The sequence below is a fragment of the Manacus candei genome, unplaced genomic scaffold (assembly GCF_025592945.1).
Source record: "Manacus candei isolate 608988 ecotype Guabito, Panama unplaced genomic scaffold, ASM2559294v1 h1tg000022l, whole genome shotgun sequence".
NCBI classification, from domain to species: Eukaryota; Metazoa; Chordata; class Aves; order Passeriformes; family Pipridae; genus Manacus; species Manacus candei.
In genome coordinates this window covers 1,355,334-1,381,715 of record NW_026138070.1, presented here as the reverse complement: position 1 = coordinate 1,381,715, position 26,382 = coordinate 1,355,334, and the positions used below count along the sequence as shown (strand labels likewise).

Genomic DNA, 26,382 nt, shown 5'->3' with positions numbered 1-26,382 from the left:
GATGTGTCTTTTGGTGTGTTTTGGAAGCCGGGTATGTCGCCAGGTGGCAGCATGGGAGAAGGAAAGGCTTGATGTTCCTCGTTCTGGAAACCACCGGGATCGTCCTTCTTTTCCTAAGGATGTAATAAAGCTTCTCTGATGCCCAATTGCCCACAAGTCTAAAATGCAGCGAAACAGGGGGGTTCTGTGCCAATCTGACTTTACAGGCTCAAACCTTTTGCCAGTGGGGTGCTGAGATCAGGGAAGCAAAGGAATAGTGTGATTTAGCACTTTGTAAGCACCAGAAACACAAAATATCCCAAGCTGGAAGGGACCCACAAGGACCATCATGTCCAACCCGTGGCCCTGCACAGGACACCCCAGGAATCCCACCATGACTTCACACAAGCAGTTACTGCCTTGCTTTCCAGGGATTTCTGTGCTAGAAAGAAAAGCATTTGCTGAAAGAGTATTTAAAATTCACTATGAAGTGTTGAAAGTTTAAAATATTCTCATTATGGTAGGATGTTTACCAAGGAAAGCCACCCAACCCTCTCTGTAGGGAAATCCTTGCTGAATTGGCCACTGTGATTTTTTTTTGTTTTAAATTTTATTAAAAATTAATGCATGTTACATTTTCAAGTGTAAATACTGAAAAATAGCCTATGGCAAAACGAAAAGGCACAGGATTAAAACCAGCTTAATTGTTTCCATGGATACATGTTTTGCTATTTGGCAAAAAGTATTTTATACACTTTCTACAAGAATAAGCATAATTTTAAATATATCTCTGAAGGGTGGGACCCTGTAATTTAACCATGAAGACAGAATTTGTACTCCTAAAACGTGATAATTCCAGTGATATGTCACTTGAAGGTTGTTCTTTGGAGCAGAGGAACTCGAGTGCAGGAGGAGAGTGCAACAGGCATCTCGACACAGGGCTCACTGCGTGACATGTCACGACAAATAGCGATCTCTGACAGCAAAGCAAAGTGCAGGGGTACACACAGCAGAGTTTACAGCAGCTCTAACCTGACTTGGAGAAGAATGCACCAGAAAGCGGATCAGAACACTGGGAACGGATCGGTGAAACACCTCAGACAGGTCTGCTGAGCCTCAGAAGGCGGAGCTGGCATATTAAAATTATTGTTCCTTTCTGAAAAATAGACTTGTGGCTGTTTGTTGGTTTTGTTTTCCCTTAAGCATTAGTCCTTGTAGCCCTGATGCAGAGTCTCGATAACAGTCGGGATGTCGTTGGAAACAGTCGCTCTGGCCGGGAACAGCCCGGGGGCTCCGGCCCAGCCCCGGCTCCCTGCGATCCCCGTGTGCTGCCCGGGGCACTGGGACAGCTCAGTGCCGTGGGCCAGGGGTCCCACTCCAGCAGCTGCCCCCTCAGCCCTGGCTGGGACTGAGCAGGAGAACACCAGGCACGTCCCTGCCCAGCCGTGTGGTGGCCCCGGAGGGGTCCCCCTCTCTGTCCCTGGGTTACCACACCCGGCACTTCCCTGCGGGGTGCATGGCTGTGCCCTTCTTGCAGCGGAACACCTCGGAGAAGGCTTCGAAGTTCTGCAAGGATCCCATCACCCTAAACAAAGGGAGGACACTTGTTAACATGGAGGCCCAGTGCATGTGCTCTCCAGTCATGGCAGAAATCCTGAAAGCTAGTCTGGATTTATCCAGTGTGTTATAAAACTCTCCTTCTGGGCTGTCTTGGTGCAAGGGGGTGAATGAAGTGAGTTAGGAGTCAGTAAAACCCACCTGTACTTCAGAGGGCTGTGCACGTCTGTCTTTATGGACTGGCTGGCATATTCTGGTCTGTAGGAGCCACACCAAACCTGGACAGGGAGCATTGATAATCAGTGGGTCAGGGTTTCAGGGAGTTCATTTTGGGAACATTCTCACTGGTTTTCAAAGTTTTCCTAAGAGCCATCCCAGTTTGTTATGATATCACTGGAGTATGTTTTATAGAGAGGCAGAATAGATACAAGTATTATTAATTAGTTTTTGTTTTACAAGGTCTCGGATCAAGATCTCATGCTTTGGGATCAATCTATCAGCAGGTGGTCTCACCAGGTGTTTCCTTCCTCACATGAACTGAAGTCCGAGAGCCTGGGGCACCACCCTGACTGTTCTTACCTGGGCAAAATTGAGGAAGAAAAGCTGTTTGTGGGACAGGTTCAGTCCAGGAAGCTTTGGCTCCTTCCCTTCCCGTTCCAGCCACTTCAAATAGGCCTGGAAAAGACCATAAATCCAGCTGAGAGGAGCAGCAGGAGGGGGATATTGAATGTTTTATTGGGGTGGGAGGCTTTAGCCACAATATGAATGAACCCAACATGTTTCCCTTCTGTACTTCTGTGGGTTTTCTCTCTCTAACACAAATAGTACAGAGAATTTTATGACAAAGCCGTCAGCATAAGCTCTGTTGACTTCATTGACTCTTTCCACAGGAATTTGTATCTGGAAATAAAGTGTTAAGTCTCCTCCACAGCTCTAGAGTGATGACTTCTCTCTCTTCAGGTAACTGCTCATAAAATAGCAGATATCAACCTTGCTCAATGTTAAATCCATTACCTCTTATTGTTACACATTAATTGGCCAATTTGCCTTTTTTAGCTATATTGACATGATGGAGACAAGTTAATGTGTCCTCACGCTGGTTAATTCCCAGTGTTCTGTTTCTGCAGCCTCTCTGTTGCTGAGATAGTCCCAAAGCACATGAAACAAAAGGGAGAGCTGAGGGTATAAATAGATCCAGCACCACAGAACGTCCCAGGATTCTGTAAGCAGGCATTTTGTGTCATCCCACTCTGCTCCTGCACACCTGTAATGGCTTTTGAAACAATTCTAACAAAGTCATTGATTGGAATGTTGTCCCTCAGGGTCAGAAATGTCAGTTAAGATTTCTGAAAATCCAGGGTGGGCTATGAGCACCCTTAACTGGTGCCATACTCAAAATACCAGAGATAAAAAAGCTGCACCAGGACATCTGTGAGGGTTATTTGTAGGGGAGAACATTCCCTGTTCACCCTGGAGCTCCACCTTTGGGCTGCTCCTGGGTCCAGGAATGGCAGGTCCTACTCTGATTGGATCCATGGGGACAGAAGCTTCTAGACATATAACTGAGGTTTTAGCTTTTTGCATGTGGTAATAACATGTTAAGTGTAATTTTTTTTTAGGACAGATTGGGTAACCCCACTGCTGGATGCCAGGTAAGGTTAACTCACAGTGTGTTTGAGTTACCTTGTAGGCCTGTCGGACTCCTCCATTGTCTGCAATGTTTTCTCCCAGTGTGCTGATGCCACTGACCTGTGAAAAACAATCAGTTATTTACTCCATAGCCAGTAAAATCAGCAACTCCAAGACCCACAGGCTGAAGCACAGTTGTACAACACAGACAAACAATGGCTTTGTGCTGGGGCAAGAAAAGAGAGAATAAAAATTTAAAAGAATCACAGGGAAAAAGCTGCAGATTAGAGACCATCTGTATGAATGTACCACCAACAGGAGCTGGGCTGGTGCTGGGCAGAACCTCCCTGCACACAGAGCCTGGCTTTGCTGGGCTGCTGTTGTGCCTTCTTCCCAGAAGAGCCAGCTGCAGGGTTTGGGGGGTGTTCTCAGTAGGGATTCCCTGTTCCCAGCCCTGTGGAGAGGGGGTGGTTGTTACTCACGTTCTGCCCCCCCGCCAGCTCCCAGGTGTAGTTCCCGTACTGGTGCACCATGCACAGGGACTGCTCCTTGAAGTGCAGCGCTGAGAAGTTGCTCCACCAGTCCAGCATGTTCCCATCTTTATCAAAATTCCTTCCTGCAGGGAAATCCAAGTTAAAAAGCAAATTTTTCGGTGAGAGCACGTTGGAGCCACTGTTCTTCCAGGGCAGCACCTGGGATGTCAGAGCTGGGCCCTCCCTCCTTCCTCCTTTGGTTTGGATGCTCAGGAATGTTTGTGGCACAGCAGATCCTCTTTGTCATGAGGGAATGGACAAGATCAGCTGTGATGTCTGTTATTCCACGATTTCCTGTTCAGTCAGCAGCCCTGACTTCAGCTAAACCACTAAGGCCTGGTTTTATTTCCAGCTGGATTGTGCATCATGGAACAAAACTTCCCCCACCTTTGAGGTCACTGAGGTGCTTGTTCTGTGTGCCCATGTGACATAACTGAGGTTCATGGAGAACTAAAAGCTGGAATTGCAGTTCTGGGGTTTGTGTTCTCAACTCTCTGTCTAGAGCAAGGGTTTTCTCTGCTCTGGAACTCAATTTCTGAGGCTGTGTTGTGTGTTTATGTGTCATCTGCACAAGATTAATTACCATAAAAAAAAACAACTTGAAGAAAACCCACGTGTAAAAAAACCACTGACTTATGGAATCAGAAGGGAGTTTCTGCCCCAAACATTTTTACATGGCATTCAAGAAAGATAATAAAGTCAATTTCTTTCAAGCATTTGTGTTGAAAAACAAAATCTCCCGGGATTTCAAGACACTACTGAAAACTCTTCTGCCCCAAGAACATCATTCCCTGATTTCATTGTACTCTGGGAGCCTGTGTATCTGCTTGCTTTGTGTTTCTGATCTGATGATGCTGTAAAAGTCACAGTTTTTCCTGAGAATTGCCATTGCCTGAATTTCTCTCTGACATCTGGTTTTCTGCGTGCCCTGCGTTGCCCGTGGAACATTCCCTGCAGAGCCATCCCCGGGGGGGTCCCGGTGGGCCTGAACAGGGCAGGCTGTGACTGGGACCTGCAGCCCCAGCAGTCTGTCGCTGCAATTCCCGACAGGGGAAGGAGTTTGAGCTGGAATAATCCCCTTTCCCAGGAGTTTGAGCTGAAACAATGCCATTGCCAGGTCTCTCCTCACCGTTGTCGTCGAAGCCGTGGGTGATCTCGTGCCCGATGACCATCCCGATGCCCCCGAAGTTCAGGGCCTGTGGCTGGTGTTTGCTGAAGAAGGGGGGCTGGAGGATCCCAGCAGGAAAAACTGCAAAGAGGGAGAGACAGGGGGAGATGCCATAAGGTGGCTTTATTTTTGCATCCTTGGCAGACAGCTTGTTTGCTTGGTGTAAGGGTCAGGAAGGAACACCAAATATAAAATGATTAGAAACAAGCTCATGCCTCCTGTGAAATTGTTTCTCTCTTGATAAATGGGAAATGACAAGTTAATAAAGGTTTAATTTGGCACATCTGCAGCTACAGTATCTCCCTGTTTGAGGCCCAAGCATAATTTGCATTAAGTTTAGCCTAATTTGGTGCATAATGTTTGCTGCAGTGAGTCAAGAACAGAATGTTTAGGAGCTGTCTTTTGGAGACAGGCACAGTTTGTGTGCAAGAGCCATTTTATAGGGGAAATAATGGATATGTTATTGCTTTATTTGGGTTAAGGAAACGTTAGAAATCATCTGCTGGTTCCAACAACAGCTGGGGTGTAAAACATGCCCAGGAGGGATTCCTACAGACACCAAGGGCACTCGATGCCAGTCGTGCCCACAGCTCTGCAAAAACCCACCCAGCTGCTGTGTCAGCTGAGGGCTTTGCCTCTGGATGCAGAGCTGCACTGCTGTGGGGCTAAAAATGCTGAATTAGTTCCATGCAGCAGTTTAAAGCTGTTTAAACCTACCTATCTGGTTCCTGTTGGGGGAATAGAATGCATTGACCACTGCAGCTCCAATTATCCATCTAAAAACAAACATTGCACACAGTGAGTAGTGATTTTTAATTTTTTTTTAGTCATTCTTTTAATTTAATTATTGTTTAAAAAGTTTATATAGAAAAGGATGGTAAGGAAATAATCCTTATATGGATTATATATGTATATATAAAATATATATAATATAAGGAGTATATTTATGGATTTATAATCTCTACAAGCATTATATATATATATATATATGGATATATAATCCTTGTAAGGATATATATTATAAGGAATATATATATTATAAGGAATATATATAAGGATATATATAGAAATATAATTTGCTGATAAGGAAAATCCTGCTAAGGAAATTGCATAAGGAAAGGATTAATGTAGGGAAGAAAGGTGCATTGAGCACAGCTGGAAAGAAATCCTGATACCAGGAAATACCTGCTGGCCTGTTTATGGGCACCTCTCATCCAAAATAATTCCCAGGTAAAGTGAGAGATGCTTTTCCCCTCGAATGCTGAGCAGCCACACTGGTGTGGAAGGTGGTGACTGGTACCCCCTCTTCCTGACACTGTCTGGGATGGAGAATTTCCATGACACTGTTTCCCTCCTCCCCTCCTTGCTGGGCTGTCAGAAGGGTCTGGCACTGCTCTCGTGTGAAGTATTTCAGTGCCATTTCTGAGTGTGAAACATCTTGAGGAAGGACTGGAGACTCTGAGGGAAGGGCTGGATTGCTGCTGCCAGAGTCAGTGAAGTACCTGCTTAATTCCCTGACTGCCTCAGCCCCAAGCACTCTCAGCTGCCCCAGCATGACTTGCACACCCTCCCCATTAATCCAGATCTTGGACTGAGGCTGTAAAATGCTGGCTGGGAACTCACATGTCTTGGTCAACTCTCTCTCGAAGTTTTTTCAAGCTCTTCTGGGCCCCAGCTCGCAGGTTTTCCAGGATGTTTTCAAAGTAATTGTGTTCACTGAAGTTTAACTAAAGAAACAGAGCTCCAGGTGTATTAGTAAGCTGTGCAGAAAGAGGGACTCCTCATACCACTGGATGTATCCTCTGTAAGAGGTTTTTTGATTGCATGGTATCAACCAAAAGTTGGCTCCCTGCATGCATTTATTTATTAATATGTTCTTTTTAATGTCCTTGGAAAGGACAGTTGTACAGGCATAAGAATTCCAAGTGGCAAGAAAATAAGTGAAGGCTTTTATCTTGAGGTGTGCACAGGATACTTACATTGGCATATTCCTGATCCAGCTTGTCATTCTGATCTTCCAAAATGTAATCTGGATAGCCAATTTGTTCTTTGATTGCCATTGCCTAGAAGAAAAGAATTTACTGTTTCCCCTTAATTGTGGTTTTTGTTGGTGTGTGGTGGGTTTTCTATGAAGTGTCAATACTTTGTTGAATAGAATAGTTTAGTCGTTTTTTTTTCCCTTGCTATTGGAATGGTGCTGATGGTCCTAAAGTCAATGAAATGTTTTCCCTGGGGGATTGCATTGTGTCCAATTGCCATTCTAGTTATGTGGGGCTAACAAAGGATTAAAAGGAAAGGACAATGTGATAAGATAATGGAATAATGAACATTGAAGTATTTTCCTCCATTTTGTAGAGGAACTGGAAATAGAGATACAACAAAATTCAAAATATTTCATATTCATAAGGGAATCCTGAAGTTCCCTGTTATCTCTGACCTTCTCCCTGGCTTTCTCCTTGGATGCCTCGTCCATCCACTGTAGCTCATCCAAGGTCTCCACGAACACTTCGCGGATCTTCTCTATTAAATCTCGCACCTAAAGGAGAACCAGTGAGACAGGAATCACTTACCTGATTTACATCTCCCCAGGCAGAGCTAAGGAGGGGTGAAAAGCTTCCTGCTGAAGCCTGATGTCCCCAGATTCTCTGCTCTAAACCACAGTGCTCAGCATTCCAAAGATCATAACCGAGCTCTCCTTCCTTCCCACTCTTGGCCTGGGGGGATCTTTCACAGGCAAAACATTTTGGGGGCTCAGACGGGAGGGAAGGGGCTCTGTGGGCACGGTGCAGGTACAGTAGTACGAAGGGTAAACTACATACCATCCTCTTGCTCTCACCAGCAAAAGTCTCCCGGACATACATCGCTCCCACCGCGTTCTCCATGTTGTTGTTGACGTAACTCACGCACTCCCTCCACCGCGCCTCCTCCAGCGTTGTCCCGTAGAGAGCCTGCAGCACCAAGCACAGCTTTGGCCCTGCCTGTGCACCTCCAGAACCTCCCCTAACCAGCAGCTTAGCCTAAGGCAAAGGTTTCCACTGCCACCCCGGGCTTTGTTTGGGGATTACGTGACTGAACCGCGGCATCGCAGGATGGTTTGGGTTGGAAGGGACCTCAGAGCTCATCTAGTTCCACCCCCCTGCCATGGCTGTGTTGACAAGGACTTGCTCTGGAGCTGTTGGGCTCTCCTCCAGCCCAGCTGTCCAGGCAGGGAGGAAATACCTTCCTGTAGCTGGCCCGGGCATCCTTGAAGCGCCGGCTCAGGCTGCTGATGCGGTCGATCACCAGGCGCCAGATGAGGTAGTTCTGGATGGTGCTGTGTGGGAAAGCAGAGCTGAGCTTAATCCCCTGCAAAAACCAACACCAGTGCAGCCAGCCAGAGGGGGATCTCAGTTTTGGATGGAGACAAGGAAGCAAATGACTGCTGCCAGTCCTGGGTTTCACGGCATCTGCAGGGGACTGTTCTCATTTCACTGGAGTTGCCCAGCCCGAGGACTGGACTGTCCTGTGTGCTCAGGGATTAATTTCCTATTGGTTTTCCTTCTGGAATGTAACAAGACCTAAGCCTGTGATGTACTTTTTGCTTCCCATTTAACCTTTCCTAAGCAAGCAGCAGGTGAGACACTTGCTACTGAAGTGCTCTGAGACCCCAAGACCTTCAAAGACATTTCCCATATTTTACAGGGCTGTCATTTTCCTTGGAGAAGCTCTGGCAGAACTAGAAAGGGGAGGTCCAATGATTGACATATCCACAATATTTCTGTGAGTTTTAATGGCATATTCTCCAGTTTTTTACCTTGCTGAGTACTTAGAGATGATTGCCTTCAGCTCTTGCAGGTAGGGCATGCCATAGACAACCACCTCCTCCTCTGGGTCAACCTGGACACTTACTGAAGACATGACACCTTGGATGAAGAAGGTCCAGTTAAATTCCTAGGCAGACAGAGAGACATGCCAATGGTGGGTGCTTAAGTGCCTTAGTAACTGGACTTTCTACAGTTTTATGGCCTTGAATGCAGCTGTAGTGTTGTTCAGCAGAAAGAAGCTTTTTAAGAGACTCTGAAGACAAGATTAAGAATGGGATTGATTTTATACCTCTTTGTTGAGTCACTGACAAATTCATGAAACCATTTCCATTGGAATTAAGAGACTGAAAGTATGAGACTGCTCATTAGGCACTTACATTCAATGCAAACTTTTCCTGTAGCTCTGTTAAGGTCATTTTGTTGTACAACAAGGTGACATCGTGCCTCTCCTCTGCTGGGGTTGTTGCCTGGAGACATTCACAAGGTTATTACTGGACTCAACTGGCAGAAATATCAATGGCTGAAATCACATGCATGTGCACAAATGCACACTCAAATAACATCCAAATAAATCATTTTTCTGGGGAGAAAGGAAACTCATTTGATGGTGTCCAGTGCTGCTCTCTAAATTTCAGTGCAGGAACTCTGGTCCCTGCTATTCAATAATATTTTAGTGACATGCTGAGCCAAGTGGTTCCCTCTGTCCTCTAGAATGGCAGAGCAAGCTCTGGGAGATTTTTAGGGGGCTGTAGATTCCTAAGGACGTGAGGGAGTGAGCCCTGGTGTTCTCACAGTGTGTGTTTAGCAGAAGATGGGTTATCCTGCTTTAGAAGAGTTCCAAACATAAACACAGCTAGGACTGGAGCAGCACAGCAGTGTACTCAGTAGACAGTTATAGACACACTGATTTCTGAGCTGTTCATGGCACAAAAACTCTTCTTCCCCCTGTTTTCTGTGCCGTGGGTTTCGTGCTGGGTTGAAAACTGCTGCACAAACATCAAGAGATCTGCCCCCTCATCCCTCACCCCCCGGCATCCTGAGCTCTGGAGCTCTGTACTCACATTTGCAATCTCTGTTTCAAGCTCCATCACCTTTGTCATCTCCTCTTGGACAAAGGAGTCATCTCTAGACACGTTCTGGTCCTCCCGGATCATTTTGGCCACGGTGATCATGAACTGCAGATAAGCCTCTCTCACCTGCACACAGGACACAGGGGGTAGGGACAGTATTGAGGGTTTTTTTTTCCTGTAGTAGATACCACTGCCACACCTTGGAGCTCAGTTCAGCCTGGAATACCCTGCAGGGCAGTTACCAGCCTCAAAAAACACTTCCTGCTTCCCTGTGCAATGCAGCTCTGGCACTCTGAGTTAGAATTGCTGAGAAGGCTCCATAAATTGAGTTACTCTGTGGGAACAGTGATCCCCACCAGCCAAAATCCCAGAGTAAATGTGGAAGGTTTGAGTCCTCTGAAAGCAATACCATAAATCTTCTCAACTCTGGTTTCACTGAGACAAAAGCTCCGTCTCAAACAGTTCCAGTGATACCTTTGCTTTATTTCTGGTGGGAGGTTCTGGCTGATTCATGCCCCAGAAAGGGCTTTGAAAAGATATTTGGCTGCTGAAGGAGTACTGACCCCTGATGCAGGAAAACTTAAAGTCACCTGTTCTTCTTGTATACTTTTCTTCCTCCAGAGACCTTGGAAACCAGATAAACACAGTAACTGTTGTGAAGTTGTGTCTGGGCACTTACAGGACGATGATTTGTGGTTTTAGGCTGAGCCCTTAATCAGGCCAGACTCCCCCAGGCCTCAGGAGGAGCTTTGCCAAAGGATGCTGGACTAAAGCACAGGGGGAGTTTGGGTCATCAGAGTTGGGTCATTGTCTGGGGGCAGTGAGCTGGTAAATAGCAAATAAAAAGGGGTTGTGTCTCCTCCTTAGTCATTAGAATTAAAGACACAGCCTTGCCCACGCTGGTTTATGGCTTCAAATTAAAGCTGTATCGAGCAGAGATGGTTTTCTTTTGCTAATCTGGGATGGTCTCTGCACTGTACCTGATTTTCCATCTCCTACAAGTCAATCTATGTCTGACCTTCCTGCACCAGTGCATCAATATCCCTCTTTCCTGCTGTGACTGCTCTGTCCAGGTGACACTTGCAGGACAGACTCCTGGTCCAGCAGCTCCCAGCACAGCTACCAGGAGGTTGTTCTGGATCAGGAGTTGGCAGCTTGTAAAGGTGCCCAGAAGGTGCAGAAACAATCCTGTACAAACCTCACAGGGCTGTATTTAAGCTATATTATCTGTGAGAACATAGTCAAATACATAGTCTTTGAAGTAAGAATCAAACTCTTCCCACTGATGTTTTCATCTGCTCTTACAACCACGAGACAAAAGAGTCTCAAATGCTGATTGTTGTCCCTCTGTTTTCCCTTCCATTCTTGTTAGGAAAATTGGTTTGATGTTGGGCTGCAAATACTCTTTGTTAGCATGACATAATTGAGGGAAATACAATGTACTAAAGCAGAATTTTCATCTTGGAAACAGATAAATTATCTGGCTCTGTTTGCTACAGCTTTCTGTGTATTTACAGAAACAGAGTTTTTGCACAATCAGTGCTTTTGCCCTGAGCATTGGCAGAGAAAAACAGCTAGAAAATCATCTCTCACAATGTTCCTGTAATTCTGGGGAAAGGGGAGAGTAGGTGGCAGCAGATTCTTACTAGCTGAGTATCAGTGGATTTAGAGGAAGATAGAAGGGAATCCAAGACAACCTGCACTGAAAATGTGAACCCTGTCCTTCAGAATTAGAGACTGTTTAATGACTTTGTTTTCCCATAATATTCTTTATGGTTGGCCAGTTCTGGGGAGGCTTGATATTTATACAGCTGTTCAGTCCTTTTGTAAATGTGACAAAATTTTGGCATAATTAGGAAAAAACGTAGCAATGAATGTCACAGTCTAACTCTGATTGTTACATGCCCTGAAGATTCATATATTTGAGTTTTCCAAAGCACAGGGATAAGTAATAAAGTTGTTTTAGTGGCACATGGTAAATAAATGCCAAGGAACACTCACCCTTTGATAGTTGCCCCCATTGAAGTAGTAATCCCTGGATGGCATTCCCAAGCTCGGCTGGTCAATCTGAAGGAAAACACATTTCTCTGGTTAGTGATGAACAGGAACTGGGGTTGTCCAAAGGAATCCTTGAGAGGCAACATGAGATGCTGTTCCATCCTTCCAGTGCTGGAATGACCCTGCAGCCAAACAGCCAGAGAACTGCAGCTCTGCAAGGATGGGGGGGGATGGAAGGTACAACTTTGGTCTCTGGATTTTTGGGTAAGGACAGGATGGATCTTAGTGAGAGTTACTGAGCAAAATCTTTCAGTCCCCACTGAGATCCAAGAATAGATTTGGGCAACTTTTCTAAGTTGCTTGACTTGAGGGCTGGACTTGCTGCATGAACAAACTCTGAAATATTATTTACATATTTTAGACCCATGGTTTCCTGCTACATGTTAAACCTCACCATCATTTTCTAAGTCACAAGAATTTACAGCCCTTAAATGCTGTAAATCAGCAAAGTTCCATTGACTTTTATGTCTTTTACTGAAAAAAAAATTAAAAAAGCTGCCACAAAACCTTTCCCAATATTTCTTTGAGACAGGTCTGTCACTTGGGGCACAGGGCTGTTCCCTGCATTTGGCCAGTGCTGTGCTGTGGGAATCTCATCTGTCTGCACTGTGAACAAGTCTGCACTGTGGTTCTGGGATGCAGCTTTTGGCTCACATAGATGATGTGCCTGCTGGAGTCCCGGTCGTCGTTCCACACGAACATGTCGATGAGGACACGTTTGTTAAACCTGGAGTTCATTAGGGACAGTTTTTCTTCCATGCTCCAGCTTGGCTCTGGGGGGATAAAAGGGAGAACAAATACCATTTATCCACCTGTGTCAGGACTGATTGAAGTTGTGCAGTTTGCTGTGCTAAAATTGTGTAGATCTAATTCTATATATATATATGTGTGTGTGTGTGTGTGTTAAATATGTGTGACCCCCTGACTCTTGTTGATGAAGAAAAAGTGAAAATGGGGGATTTAATCCAGTGACAGTGGCCTCCCTAGTGCAGGAAATGACTCTGACTGCACATTATTGAACCCTTTCAGGCCCAGCATTACCTTTGGTCTTATTCCAGTCTGCAGAAGCCACTGGCCAGTCTCCAACCATCCTTAAGGCCTCCAGCAGAGGCAAAGAATCTCGTTGCTCTATAAGGCCTGAGAGAGGAAAGACAAATGCTGTGTTGTTTTCACAGAAAAACAGGTAATGGGCCTGACAGTTTAAATCTGAAACTCAATTTGTCACAGTCCAAAAGAAGAGAGACCGTGAAACCACCTGTCCCCTGCATCAGCCTTCAGAAAAGCAGTGAAAACACTTCTGAGGCTCCAGTGCTGATTTTTACTGGACTGGTTTGGGAAGGATGAACTGGGACAGGTTTGTGCATTCTGAAGGGAAGGTTTGGCTTCCACCCCAGGGGCAGGTACCCAACCTCCATCCTTTCCCCATCCCAGATGTACACATTAGGCCTTAGTGATGCACCCAGGCACCTTCACCCATCTGCAGATGAGCTTTCCAGGCAGATCCACCCAGATTAGACAGGTACTGGCTGGACTGAACAGAACATTGGTGCTTCTGTACACTCAGTATGGACCCCAGGAACCAATGGAACAAGAGGAGACTCACTCTCATTCATGCATGACTTGTAAAGGATTTTGGCTTTCTGAAATGCCTCTCTGTCCCCTTGATCTGAAGTCTCCAGCACACCTGGGGAAGGAACCATTGCCATGAGATTTGTGCCCTGGAGAGCTTTGATCATATCACAGAAATCCCTGAGAATTCAGGGCTATGATAAACACTTGTTTCTGTAGCCTGCAATTACTGTGAGACTGGAGAGCCCTTCAGAGGAGCTATTAATGGCAAAAGTGTCAGGAGGAAGGATGTGCAGGCTCGTCCTGCTCCTTTTGAAGTCAGTATCAAATCACCTATGGCTAATTTTTAGTGGGAACAGGATGTTCCTACAAAATGGGGGCAGTAAGAGATGTAGAGATTAAAGGACCAGAGAGAAAAAAAACCACACTCCACACTTCTCTCTGCAGGGTTATTTCTCTGTGTGCTGTGTGGCCAGAAACCCCTGACACCAGACACGAGTGTGAGGATGGAGTAGCCTCGTTCCCACCTTTCAGGATGATCTCCAGCTCGTCCCTCAGGATGTCGAAGATGCTGTACCTGGAGCTGGTCTCTGGGATGACATGCCTGCTCAGCCAGCCCCCACAGGCGTACTGGTAGAAATCCTGGCACGGGTCAGCTGCAGGGTCCATGTTCTGGATTATTCTGGCAGCTGGGGACCAGAATTGGAGAGCTGAATCCCACAGGCTGCCCAGTGATCTCTGGCACTACCAAAGCCTGTCAAGGAGCTGCTTGGCAAGAGTCATTCCCATGTATTGGGACTTGAAGGATCCCATTTTCTGCTTAAAAATGCCTGAGAGCCTCTGAGTGGCAGAATAGCTCTCCCAGAGCACAGTGCCCTGCAGGCATGGGATGCTGCCCAGGGCTCCCCTGTGCTCCAGCTCAGGAACTTGCCTAAGAAACCAGTGTTCCAGGGGGGATTGGGAACACCCCTGATGGAGCCTCACCTCTCCTGAGCTGTAGATGCCAAAAATAAGAGGGTGAATGCCCCATGTATAGAATACACTCACAGAGAAAATTCATTCTAAAGGGATTCTTCCCATCCCAAGGCACAGACTGTTGGCCAGTCCATGTCCCTGTGGCTCAGGCCAGAGGGCTCTTGGCCACACTGGCAATTTTCCTGTACTGCTTCCTTATGGATGATACCCCTTGGCCAAGGGGAAATCTCATTCCTTTTCAACTTCAGCCTTAAATCCTGAGCTACCTTTTATTCAGGTTCAGCACCAACACATAAAACACCCCCTGGGCAATAATCCCTCCCAGGGACCCCCTTACCTGCCGTGACACAGCCAGGGGTGGTGCATATGTTGCCTGAGTTGGTGCCATAGTGAGTTCCTGCAGGGAGAGGAGTGAGAAAGGACATGGAATCAGTTGTTTAGGAAGGGAATTGCCACCGAGGTCACTCACCTGAGCCCAGCCTGGGACAGCTCTGTGGGTTTGGAGTGAGTGACTGAACATCAGTGCCAAGGACATTGAATGGCAACTGCGAGGAAATCTTTGATCTGGAGATTTATGAGGAAAATTTATTGGCAGCAGCATTACAACAGCATTGACAGTGAGTTTTAACTCTCCTGGAAGGACAATGAGACCATTTTTTTCTACCTGCTGCCTCCACAGACTTTCTGATGCAAACTCAAACTACCAGATCCCTTTCTAGGCAATCTGTTGAGATGCTTTGAGCATCTGAGCTCTCTCATGATCTTCAAAGTCACCGTGACCAAGAGACTTAAACAGGGGGTGAAAAGCCCAGAGCTGCATTCCTGCTTTCCCACTGCTCTGAGCCACCAAGATCAAATCAGGAAAAGGAAATGATTTTGATTTCTTGAAGTGTGTGTGTGCTGGGGAGTGGGGGAGTGACAGACTCGTGTCTGGGGTATCTGAGCCCCCCAGGCTGAGGAGTGGCCTTGGCCCTGAGAGAAGGAAATGAATTCTGATGGCTTAATTTCCTATTTGTGAAACTGGACCAGCTTGGTATCCACTTATGTTAAACAGACAACTACTTGGTTCCGAGCTGGAAAACAAAAGTTGATACTTTCCAACAGGATTAGATATTTTTTAAACTCCTTTTTTGATCCTTGCACTGGGATGTTTGCAGTAAAGAGTTACTAGAGAATTCCTGTCAATGAAAGCAAGTGCTTTACATGAGAGCAAACAAGATTACAGTAATTCAGAGAGAAATGAAACAGTGGGGGAGAAAAGAGGGCTTTGAAGTTCATCAGTGGGAGCGACACAAAAAGCCCCCACTGGGATTGGGGGCCCAGCTGAGCACATCTGCATGAGAATAACTCTGTGTCTTGTGGTTGGGGTCTGGCAACCTCAACATGGGATGAGCAAAATATGGGTAAAAATGTGAAGCTTCACATAGATGGTTTAGCTTTTTTTTTTTTTTTTTCTGGAGTTTCCTAAATTCTCTATTAATTAAACAATTAGCAAAATCAAACCTAAAAGCCCAGGGTATTTTCAAGGAAAAAAAAAATAAGAGTTTGAGAAAAGAAATAAGTAGTTCAAAGGCAGATGGAAATTCTCTGTAAAGGAGCAATAGCAAAGGTGAGATGGAAATACCTGTTTTACAAGAACTCTCTGCTTCTCATTGTTTCTCAGGGACCAGGCAGGACGCAAGTGAAGCCTTTTTTCTTTTATAATTTTTTTTTTTTTGGTCAAAGCTCCTACTCTTAATGTAACCTGACAACGTCTGACTCCAGTTTCTGGAACCCAACTGCTTTCAACAAGGCTCAGACTCCCCCCTTCCCAAAGCCCTGGGGACTGGGGAGCTGTAACTGAGCTGGATAACCAGGGGAGCCAGAGCTGGTTTGGACACTCGGGGCTCTGAAACTCTGCCACGAAACCAGATCAGGAGGAACAGCTGGTGAGGGGCTTGGAAAGTGTTTCCTTTGTCCTTCTGTCAATTATTCCTTTATTCCTCAGCACCTTTCCTGACACAGACCCCACCTGGCCTGTGAGGGGTGACCAGCACTGCCCTGTTTGGCTTTGCAGGGGGTTTGTCAGGGCTTTGCTCACTCCACTGAGCCTCTGTCACCTGCACCTTCCAACAGCTGCAATCAAACATAGCAGTGCACCTTGTGCAGCCTCAGCCAGGCAGCTCTGTGCTTCATTTTGTCAGAGCCCTCTGCTAAAACAAGAGCCTAACTTTTCAGTATAACTACAGGTAATTCTCTGTGTTTCTCTGCCCAGTCAGACGGTGCTGACATGCTGAGTTACAGTGACATAGAGCCTCCTGCTCTGACACCCCTTTCAGTCTGACACAGCATCATCAGAGAATTGATCAGGGAAGATAAACTTTAATGGAGCCAAATAAAATGACCTTGGCTGTGGGACTACAGCAAATGGAAGAAAATGAGGGAAATGAAGCAACTCCAGATGCTCCTTTGGAGGTGAACGGCTCACCTGAGAGATGGCAGAGCTGGGATGTGCTTCAGACTCCTCTGGGCTCACTGTGGAGAATTTTACTGTCTTAATTTGCCTTTACAAGAAGCCACGGAGCCCTGTCACGTTCCCTGGGCAGCAGCAGGAGGTGAGGATGACTCCTGAGAGCTGTGGAGCCCTGCAGGCCCCTTCAGCAGCTCAGCTTTGGAAGGGCAATTATTTTTTTTTTTTTAAGTACAAGTTGCTTTTCACAGCCTGACTGAAGCTCCCTGTCAGACAACAAAAGCAAAGCAAATTGCTGTGTGGGGCTCTGGAGCTCACAGCTTGTGTTTAGTGTTTCCCCACAGCACGTTTGGAGGAGCACAGATGGCTGGGGATGGCACACACAGGAACAATTAGAGCCACAGTTGTCACTATGTGGGAGCTTTACCTCCCAGCACCTTCCCTGTTCCCCAGAACTCCTCTGCAGAAGTGCTGTTGGCACCACAACCTGCTCTTTCTGCTGTCAAACCAGCGGATTTTTTGCAGCAAACAACACAATTGCCAAGCTCAGGTTTTCTTTGTCGGGGAGGGTGGTCTGTACCAGTGTCAGGGGCTTCAAATGGAGCCCAGAACACAAGGGTTTGGTTTTATTCCTCCTTCCTTTGGATTTCTCACCTACAGGCAGGGCTGAGCCAGGATTTGTGTCAGACTCAGTGAGGAGTGTTTGCAGCCCTGCATGTCCTGTCACCCCACAGCAACGCTCCACACCCATGGAGCTCCCTCTGACTTTGACTGAGAAGGGTCTTGCCACCCAAATATCACCATGACTTATGTTTTAGCTGCCACTTCTTTAAATTCCCCATCTACTCTGAGTAGCTGCTTTTATTTAACGAGCATTCATCTGGGCATCAGTGCAGGAGAGGAGCAGAGCTCAGCCACAGCCCCCTCTCACAGTGCCAGTGGCCAGTTCAGATATTGCTCCTGGTCAGCAGGTGTGTGTACATCTGTTATTCGAGTGTGCAAAAACCACATTCACAGCATAGAAAATGTAGGAGGAAAATGTGTTTTTTTGGAAACCCCCAGGGCAGGGTGTTGCTTAGGCCAAGGGTTGGATTTTTCTCTGTTTACAACCTAAGAGGACAGAGCAGAGCATGACCTTGAGCTTCCCAACAGCCAGCAGGGACAACCTGAGGGGATGCAGGCACACAGAAATAAATATCTGTGAGTCTGGCTTCTGAGAAGGGAACTTGGAAGCCAGAAAGTGAATAAAATGTCACTGAGAGAAGACATTACCGGACCGACAGTTGGGTGAGGATGGAAGTGGTTGGTAACTAAGTTGCCTGAAGAAGTTGCTGACTGATTTGATGTGTCAGCTACAATAAGTGCTGAAATGTTCTTCAGACTGTAACCTCTCCAACAAGTGCTGAGATCTGGAGTTTGGTAAATATTTGTGGAAGGGAGCTGGGAGGGAGCTGTGGAAAGGCTCTGAGCTGAACGTGTGGGTGTGATGGAAAGACTGAGAGTGTGGAGTGTTCAGGTCCAAACCCAGTGACTTCAGTCCTGTCTGCTTCCCTTGCTGTGATCACCCAAATATTACTCTGTTCTTCCTGTATTTTCCTTTAGCTTGTTTAGATGAGTTTTTTTGGGCATGAAAACTTCCTTGGATGTCGAGCATCCCCAGACTGCCTCTAGGACTGTAGAACTGCACTGCTGTGAGAGCTCCAGTGTTTTTGTTGGCTGGGAATAGAGATAAAAATCCCAGTCAGCTTTAACAGAACTACAGGAATTACTGCTGTACCCAGGGGCCTGTTTCATGCACCACAATGCTCCTCTGTGAGCTCTGTGCAAGTAGAACAGAAATAGTCTTCCTGAAGCACAAAGCCTATATATGCCTTTCTGTATTAAAAAAAGAGACAATGTAAGGCAGGACAGGTAATCCTTCTGTCTTTCTAATTTAATTTTCTAATTTAATTTTTAATTACTAGCTAAACAGAATTATTTGTTAGAGGCTGGGTAGTGCCAGCGTGATCAGGGATGTACAGAGATGAAGTGGCAGATCTGAATCTGCTCTTAGTGAACAATCCAGTGTCCCATTCTCACCTCAAAATCGACATTTGAGTGAAATTAGAAACAGAACAACCCCAGGATAACACTCTGAGTTCTACCACATGAAAGCTGCTCAGCTACACTGGTTTTGTCCTGTTGCTGTGTGGGATTTATGTTGCACAGCTTTGAGCCATAAATGCTTTTCCCCTGGTGAGTCTGAGACTTCAGGCTCTTGGCTGAGCTTTGGGAATGGGCCTGGGGGTGACAGCAAAACAGGGCCAAGGGGAGCACTGGGACAAAACTTTTCAAGACAAAAAGACAAATGTTTCTCCTGCAGGAACAGCCTGAAGAGCTCTTTCTGCCGCACCTTTAGACCCAAACAGGGCACGCAGACACCCACTAAAAGGTGACATTTCTCCTGCTCGGTTCCTACCTGGAATTTCCTAAAGCTCGTGGCTGCTCCAGGGTGAGCCCACCCCGGGGTGTCCCCTGGAGCAGGGGATGAGCTGTGTGTGCTCAGGGGGAGCAGAGGCACAGAGGGGCTCTGGGTCAAACCCCCTCCATCCAGCTGGGAGGAACCAGCCCAGGACAGGCAGCACATCAGCTCTGCAGTGCCTGGCACTCCTGCTGCCCAGGAATGTCTGAACCTGGGAAACACCTCCAGGGAGAGTTTAACTGGCCATACAAGAATGCAAAATATTTACATTTTAGGCTTGTTTTCTCCCAGAGAAGCTTTCCAGCAAACAAACATAGTTAGCACTGGCTCCCCCCGTGGGTTTGGGTGAGACCAGTATGTGACCAAATATTAACACCTGAATTATTCAGGCAGCGAAACCCTGCAGAGCTCAATATGTGATACAGAAACTCCTCCTCTAGTACCTTTCCCTGGGGAATTTCTTTCCTCCCATCTCCTGAGCTGGTAGAACAAACTTTCTGATGAACTTCACGGATACCAAACACTCAGATTTCACCCAACATTCAACGGCTGGTAGCAAAAGGAGTGAACAATAAAAAGGCTTTTCCCAGGAGTTACTGCCCAGAACTGTGCAGTGTTTCCCTTACAGGTGCTGAAAATGCAGTTCCCTGCAGCAGGGGATGCAGAGACAGGGGAAGGACACAGAGTGCCTTGCTCCAGGTTTGCTATTCCTGCTTTAGTTCTGTTCTCCAGCGTTTTAGCAGCGATGTGAATCCAAGAGGCTTTAATGGGAATGACAAACACAGGCATTTGATGCTTCACAGGATTTTAAAGCAGGTGTGCTGGTGGGAAAAAACTTCAGCTTTAGTTCGTGTGCTCTGCAGCTGAAATATTCAGGCAGAACACCTCAAAATAAGGTGCATCAGTGTCAGCAAGACGTTTGAACTAAAGTCACTGAACCAAATCACACTCAGAGATCCAACTGCCTGGTGGAATATTGAAAAAGTCTCTTCTTTCCTCAGCAGAAAGTGGCATTGTTTTTTAAAGCTTTCACATTTTAATAAGCAATTTCTCCTTTAGAGAGATTGTTTTAAAAAGTGTTTTAAAGCAGCTGCTCCTTTAAAAATCCTGACAATGATGAATCTTGGCTTGTGCTTCTTGTGTAAGGAACTATCAATCCTTACACACAGACACACACCCTCCCCCTGAAACAGCGCAGCATCTTTCTCAAAACAATGCTGAATTCAACAAAATGCATGGAATTCATTGAAAACACAGAATCTTACATCACATAATTTAAAAATTAAGTAAAATCCAACACAATCTCTATGCACAAGCTGGGAACAAGGCAGAGACAGCCACATCCCTCACAGAGGTGACTTCACTGTCCCCCCTGGAATTTTATTTTCATTTATCTCTGAAGAAATACAAAGAAGAAAAAGACTTGTATGCTGTTTGCAGAGGGAAGAGGAGAATCATTCCCAGGTTCTTACCTCTGCTGCTGGCATACAGGATCACCAGGGCGACGGCGGCACAAGTCATGAGGAGCAGCAGGACAGCCAGACCCAGTGCCACAAAGCTCCAGGGCTTCTTCCCAGATTTCGTTGATTTTTCCACAATATCCATTTGGCTTTCTGATTTCCCCATTATCGTAACTCTAAATCGGGGAGGGTAAAAAAAAAAAAGAATTAACGGCACAGCTAAATCAGCGCAGGGGTAAAAGCAGGAGAAAGCAGGGAGGAAAAGGAAGCAGAATAAAAGCAAAGGGAGAGAGGAAAGTTCCAAAATATTACATGTATTTGTCCATTTGATTGTCCACAGATTTGCCAACCTCATTCTCCATCTCCCGAGCTGTGTGTGCCCTCGGCGGGGCTGCGCTGGACTGGCTGCCCCGGGCTCCCAGCGCTGCAGCGCCAGAACTTCAGGAGCCTCTTTGGGAAGTGTGGAAGAGTCTCATGACCAGGTTGGGCAGCTCCTTTCTCCCGAACGGGGAAGGAGGGGGAAAACTGCCGCCTTCCACCCCCCACTTCGGAAGTCTCTCGCTGTTTTGAGGAATTCCTTCCGCGGGGCTCCGTTACCACCCCGGGGTCCTTCCCGGTGCCTCCGAGCGGGGTCTCCGGCGCGGGCGGAGGGTCTGGAGGGTGGGAAGCTCCCGGGACACGCGTGGGCTCCCGGGTGTGCAGGAGGCTGTGCCCGGCAGCCCCTCGGAACCCCCCGAGCCATGCTCGGAGCGGGAGCTTAGCCCTGCGCTCTTCCCGGCTCCAGGGAAATGGGAAGGATCCCAAGCCCGGGCAGCCGCGGGAGGAGGGGTTGGAGCGGGGCTGGAGCTGCTGCGGCTTCTCCCGAGAGTCCCCCCGGCTTCCCGCAGATCCCTGCTAGCCCTCAGGGGCCACAGGGGAGGGGGCAACCCACCGAAACCCTCCGGCGGCGAGAGCCGCCCAGGCTTTGGGCTGCGATGTGTGGGAACGGCTTGGCTTTGGGAACAGGATTTAGGGGCTGTTGTGGGCAACGCACCCTGGTCCCTTATGCTGCTGCCGGGGAATCCGCCTGGTTACAACCGGGAAAGATAAAAGGGCAGGGAAGGTGTGTTGGTTTTGCTCTTCCCCAGAACCGGCTCTGCAGCGAGGCAGAAGCAGGTCGGTGTCTGGGGGTTTGTCACCGAGCTGCCCCAGTTCCCAGGGGATAAATGGTCAGGTTGTGCCTCTCCCGACCTGCGCTCCCAGCCCTGTGTGTGCTCGGGAGGAGGTGCTGAGGGCAGAGCAGGGATTCCTTTGTGGCAGCCCTGATTTGGGAATGTACACACAGTGTTCCAAGGGTAGGAGACAATGAACACCAGTTTCTTCTGCCAGGAGTCCAAGTCTCCTCTCCCAGTCAGGATTCTGCCTCAAAATCCCTGTGAGAATTTGCCCTTTTTTTTCGGAGTCATGTTATCTCAGGCTTCTGTCGAGTGTGAAGGCAGCTATTCTCATCCCACCAGCTGAGGAGGAGGATGAGAACACAGGGGTCTGAAAGGCACGTGCAGATCCTGGGGGTCCATATGGGAGAAAAAGCTGCAGAAGGCAGGGTCGCTCCTGGGGACAAAACTATGCATTTAATGAAGATTTAAATCATCCCTCATTTCTGTCTGCAGAAAGTTCTACAGCTAAAAAAGACTCGTTTCCTGTGTATGTGAGTCTTCCTTACTGCTGAGCAGTTTTGCTGGTACCTTGCAACGAGGGTGGCTCTGAGGAGGGTCCTCCTGGTTGAGGTCCATAGCACTGCAGGTATCTCAGGTTTTAATGCAGTTATTTTTGGAGATTTAAGGTGGTTATTCTTGTACCATGGCTATAAGATACTGCAGGGTATTATTTTGCCCATTTTGGAGTCGTAGAGTTAAGATGCCAAGAATCCAAGAGCCTTATTCCTACTGCTGGGCTGTAAGGAAGTAAAAAAAAAACCAAACAACCCAAACAAAGCAACCCAAACAAATACAACCCTTCTGTGTGAGGAGAAGCAGCAGCAACTGTAAAGGACATATTTGCAGAATCATTAATTTTGATTGTCTTGAGCAACTTTGTGTGGTCACTGAAATAGGGCAATCCATCATCCTGGCAGTGCAGCAAGGTCCCTGTTCTGCTCCCTGCTTCCGAGGGGACAGACCTGCTTTGGTTTCTGACACTCTCAGCATCACCTTGGAGCCTCTGTGGTGAAGGAGACTTGATGCTGCAAAGTGGAATGGGGTTGTTTTGTCATTTACTTTTTCCTAAATCTCACATTTGGCTGAATTATTCCCCATTGAATCACTGCCTGCAGGAATTTCCATGTGCTGGTCTCTCACCTGCTGATCGACTCCACAGTCCATTAGCCCCTCATTTTACCAAGCAGCTTAAAAAGCATCATCTCTCTTGCAATACAGAGAAGGTGAACACTGATCTGGGGAATTTTTCTTGCAGAAATTGAGGAACAGTGGGGGTTTTCAGTTCTTAGGAAACATACTCTTTCCCCAAAGCAGTGTGGACTCAAAACATATGAAGCAATGAGGCGTTTGCTGTTTGGGTTGGGCTGCTTTGAAAGGATTTTTCCCTTTTTGCTTACTTTGTAACTTTGTGAAGGAGGTTCTCCTGTTACTGGAATTTGGATGTGTAAAGAGCTCTCAGTTACAGTTTGGAAAAAGCCTCAAATCAGAGATTTTTACACTTGGATCCTGGAGGGATGGGGCTGGAGCAGCCAGGCTGGATGACTGCCTGCTTTTAGGATGTGTTCACTGTGAACTACAGGACTCCACACATGAATATTTAATAAAAAGTTGTTTCCCCAGCCACACAGAACTACCGTGGTTCCTGAAGAGAGACAGGGAGCTGCTCTGCAGTTTTATGCAGTGCTTTTCTCTTTGGGAAAAATTCTCAAGTCTGGGAGGAATTTATGGTCAGAGTGTTCCAGCCCTGGACAGCAAATAGTACAGCTGGTGCCTCACTTGCCTGGGAGGCTGTGTTTGAATATTTTTCTTTTCATATTTCCCCTGGAGAATCTGGAATAACCATGGCTATACCTGGGGCACTGCACTGGGAGGAGATAGTAGCCAAGGGTAATACTACCTTGCTCAGGAATTTGGCTGTTGTGTCTTAGTTTCCACAATGTCAAGTTGACCTGCAGCTCTTCCTTCAGAGGGAATTGATTCTGGAGATAAAAATTGTGAAGAGCTGTTAATTTTTCTTCCTCTGCATCTTTGCTTTACCATCAGAGGTTGGGCCTCAAAAGCTCTGTGCTTATGAGGATATATTACCCAATATTCTTATAATATATATATATATATTTGTCTATGAGGATAGATTACCTCATTCAGTTCCTTGCCATCCAGAGGTTTTGCACAGTCTTTAGTCTTAGTATTGATGTAATTGAATGTTCTGGGTCATCTGAACAGCTGATCCTGTGTCTGCTGCTCCCTGAATGCTCCCAGAAGTCCAGGGATGCCCAGCAGGGCAGTGATTTCCCAGCCACAGCTCTGGGCTTCTCCTGCAGGTATTGAACAGCTCCATCAAAGGTACCAACAGCTCAGTGTCCTAAAGCAGCCAAAGGACGTGGCAGCATCTTCAGTGTGATGTGTCTTAAGTGTTGTTACCATGGAAACAAGGTCTCCATCTCTGTGTTACACTCCTTACAGACTGATCCACAGGGAGATGTGAGGGGAAATCACACACCTCTGCATGTCAGGGGTTGTAGTTTGCCCTGAACCCTCTGCCTGTGCAGAAAAAGTCCCCTCTAAATAGGTTTTAGGCAGTCCTGCTTCAGGGGAAGTGCAAAACCAGCTCTGCAATCACTTCCACGTGAACTGCAGGTTCCAGATGACCAGTAAGTGTGAGAGGCAGAGGGACTGAAAGCAGCTCTGAAACTCCTCAGAGACTGCTCAAAACCTCTCTTATTGTTTACCTCTTTGGTTTTAGTACAATAAAGAACCACCAGTGTGGAAAGAGAGCTCTAATCTGTCGTGATCTGTGTTTTGATGTTCAGGTTACACAAAGGTGTATTTCTTCTGCTTATATGAATTAATCTAAATAGGAAAACTCACCTGAACCAGGATTTATATGGTTCAGATTCAAGGTCAGATTCACTCTCAGCATTGCTGGTTTTGTTCAGGAACCAGAGCAGTGTCACTATTCCACAGTCAGATTTAAATGAGTCTGGTATATGCATTTACCTTAAACATGGGAGAGAATCTGAAGCTCTGGGGTGACATTAAAACAAAAAGCCCAAGCAAACAGCCTGGCCCCAGTAAATCAGCACCACGCCTGGCTCCAGGACAATGGCTGGATGTTCCCTGTGATTTATTGGAGCAGGGCTGCCGAGCACAGAGGATAACTCATTGTGCTCAGACATAATGGGTCTGTCTTTGGGAGCCGGTGTAACCCTGTCATCTGTCAAGCAGCATAAAAGAAATAAAACCCAGCACTGAAATATCTTCTTGGAGCTGGTTGGCTCCCAGCTGTGCGTGGTGGAAATAAGTCCTGGTAGAGGCACAGCTGAAACAGGTTAGAATTGGGAAAACCTGGAAGTTTAGGTGATGTTTCAAAACTCTCCTCTCACCCTCCCTTTAAAGATGAGCATCTTTGGAACATCAGCAGAGCAAAAAAACCCAGCAGACATTAGTGCTGTTGTGTGTGCAAGGTAAGCAAGGATTTCTGCCCTGAATTTCTGAATTCATGCACTTTGCAGAGACAAGCAGGAAAAAGGGAAGGTGTCTTACCTTGGTCTGGTGGAGGATGTTCCTCAGCCGCAGAGCTCAGGTGGCTCGTGTAGTTTCTGGGGTGGAATTGAGGGGTTTGTGCTTTCTGGCAGCCAGAAATAAATGCTTGTTCATGATCTCAGCATTGATGCCTCTACCAGTGATGGAATTGCAAAGTGCTGTGCCTAAATCTCCCTCTCTTTCCCTTGAACACTCACTCACTCACTCACAGGTGGCTTCCAATGCCCAATGAATTAAATGCTGAGGCTTCTCAGGGAGATTAACCCTTTCCATATTGGAAATCACTTGATTTTACATCCAGACTGGAAAACACGTTGCATAGCAGGCACAAGCCCTGCTGCCTGTAAGTGGACAAGGTGATTTCCTGGCTTATTAGCATTAATTGCTTATTAGCATTAGCAAAGTCTCTTCTGTTACAGCAATTAATTCTTAGGAAAGTCCTCCAAATTTTCCACCATGTGCTTTACTTTTCCCCCCAAGAGGTTTTTCAGGTATCTATGGCACAAAGACTTCTGGAATGCAGTGTCTCCTTTCCACACTTAATTTCATTGCAGTGATGAGTATTGCAATTACATTCTTAATACATTAATAATACAATTATATGCACGTGACTTTAAGGGTGTATTTTTTGCCTTGTTTTGCTGTGCAGGAAGAGAGATTACAAACAAAATGAAGATATTTTACTTTGTTTTCATTGACTGAGCACGTAGAAGTTTTAGCTGTTCCATTAAATGCACTGTTTAGGTCCTTTAAAATGACAGAAAGAATTCCTGTTTCCAAGGAAAGATATTGTTGTGTTTTAGTTTGTGGCCATCTCTCCTGGAAATTGGGATTAGGAGTGGGTGCTGGGTCTGGAGATGCAGAGAGGGACCTGGCTGCCCAGCAGGGAGGGATTTGGGTTCCAGGTGCCCCTCTGTGGTTGGAGTTTCCCA

The 26,382-nt window shown here is 46.6% G+C and overlaps 1 protein-coding gene across 3 annotated transcripts; it reads right to left on the bottom strand.

Moving 5' to 3' along the window:
- Positions 1–377: 377 nt before the first annotated feature.
- On the bottom strand, positions 378–25,614 carry MMEL1 (membrane metalloendopeptidase like 1). 3 transcript variants are annotated; one of them, XM_051786525.1, is made up of 23 exons: positions 25,451–25,614; positions 20,724–20,887; positions 14,679–14,738; positions 13,894–14,055; positions 13,401–13,481; positions 12,839–12,934; positions 12,452–12,570; positions 11,741–11,806; positions 9,731–9,865; positions 9,047–9,136; positions 8,660–8,796; positions 8,086–8,179; positions 7,686–7,814; positions 7,304–7,402; positions 6,846–6,929; positions 6,490–6,593; positions 5,584–5,642; positions 4,828–4,947; positions 3,648–3,781; positions 3,220–3,285; positions 2,116–2,211; positions 1,738–1,814; positions 378–1,564 (listed from the first exon to the last, which is right to left on the bottom strand). In XM_051786525.1, the coding sequence occupies exons 2-23, from the start codon at positions 20,875–20,877 to the stop codon at positions 1,465–1,467; spliced, it is 2,262 nt and encodes a 753-aa protein (XP_051642485.1). In that variant the 5' UTR covers positions 20,878–20,887; positions 25,451–25,614; the 3' UTR covers positions 378–1,464. The 3 variants fall into 3 exon arrangements, with proteins under 3 accessions (XP_051642485.1, XP_051642484.1, XP_051642483.1); XM_051786524.1 differs by lacking the exon at positions 25,451–25,614 and adding an exon at positions 21,062–21,502; XM_051786523.1 differs by lacking the exon at positions 25,451–25,614 and adding an exon at positions 21,024–21,502 and having other exon boundaries at positions 379–1,564.
- Positions 25,615–26,382: the final 768 nt, after the last annotated feature.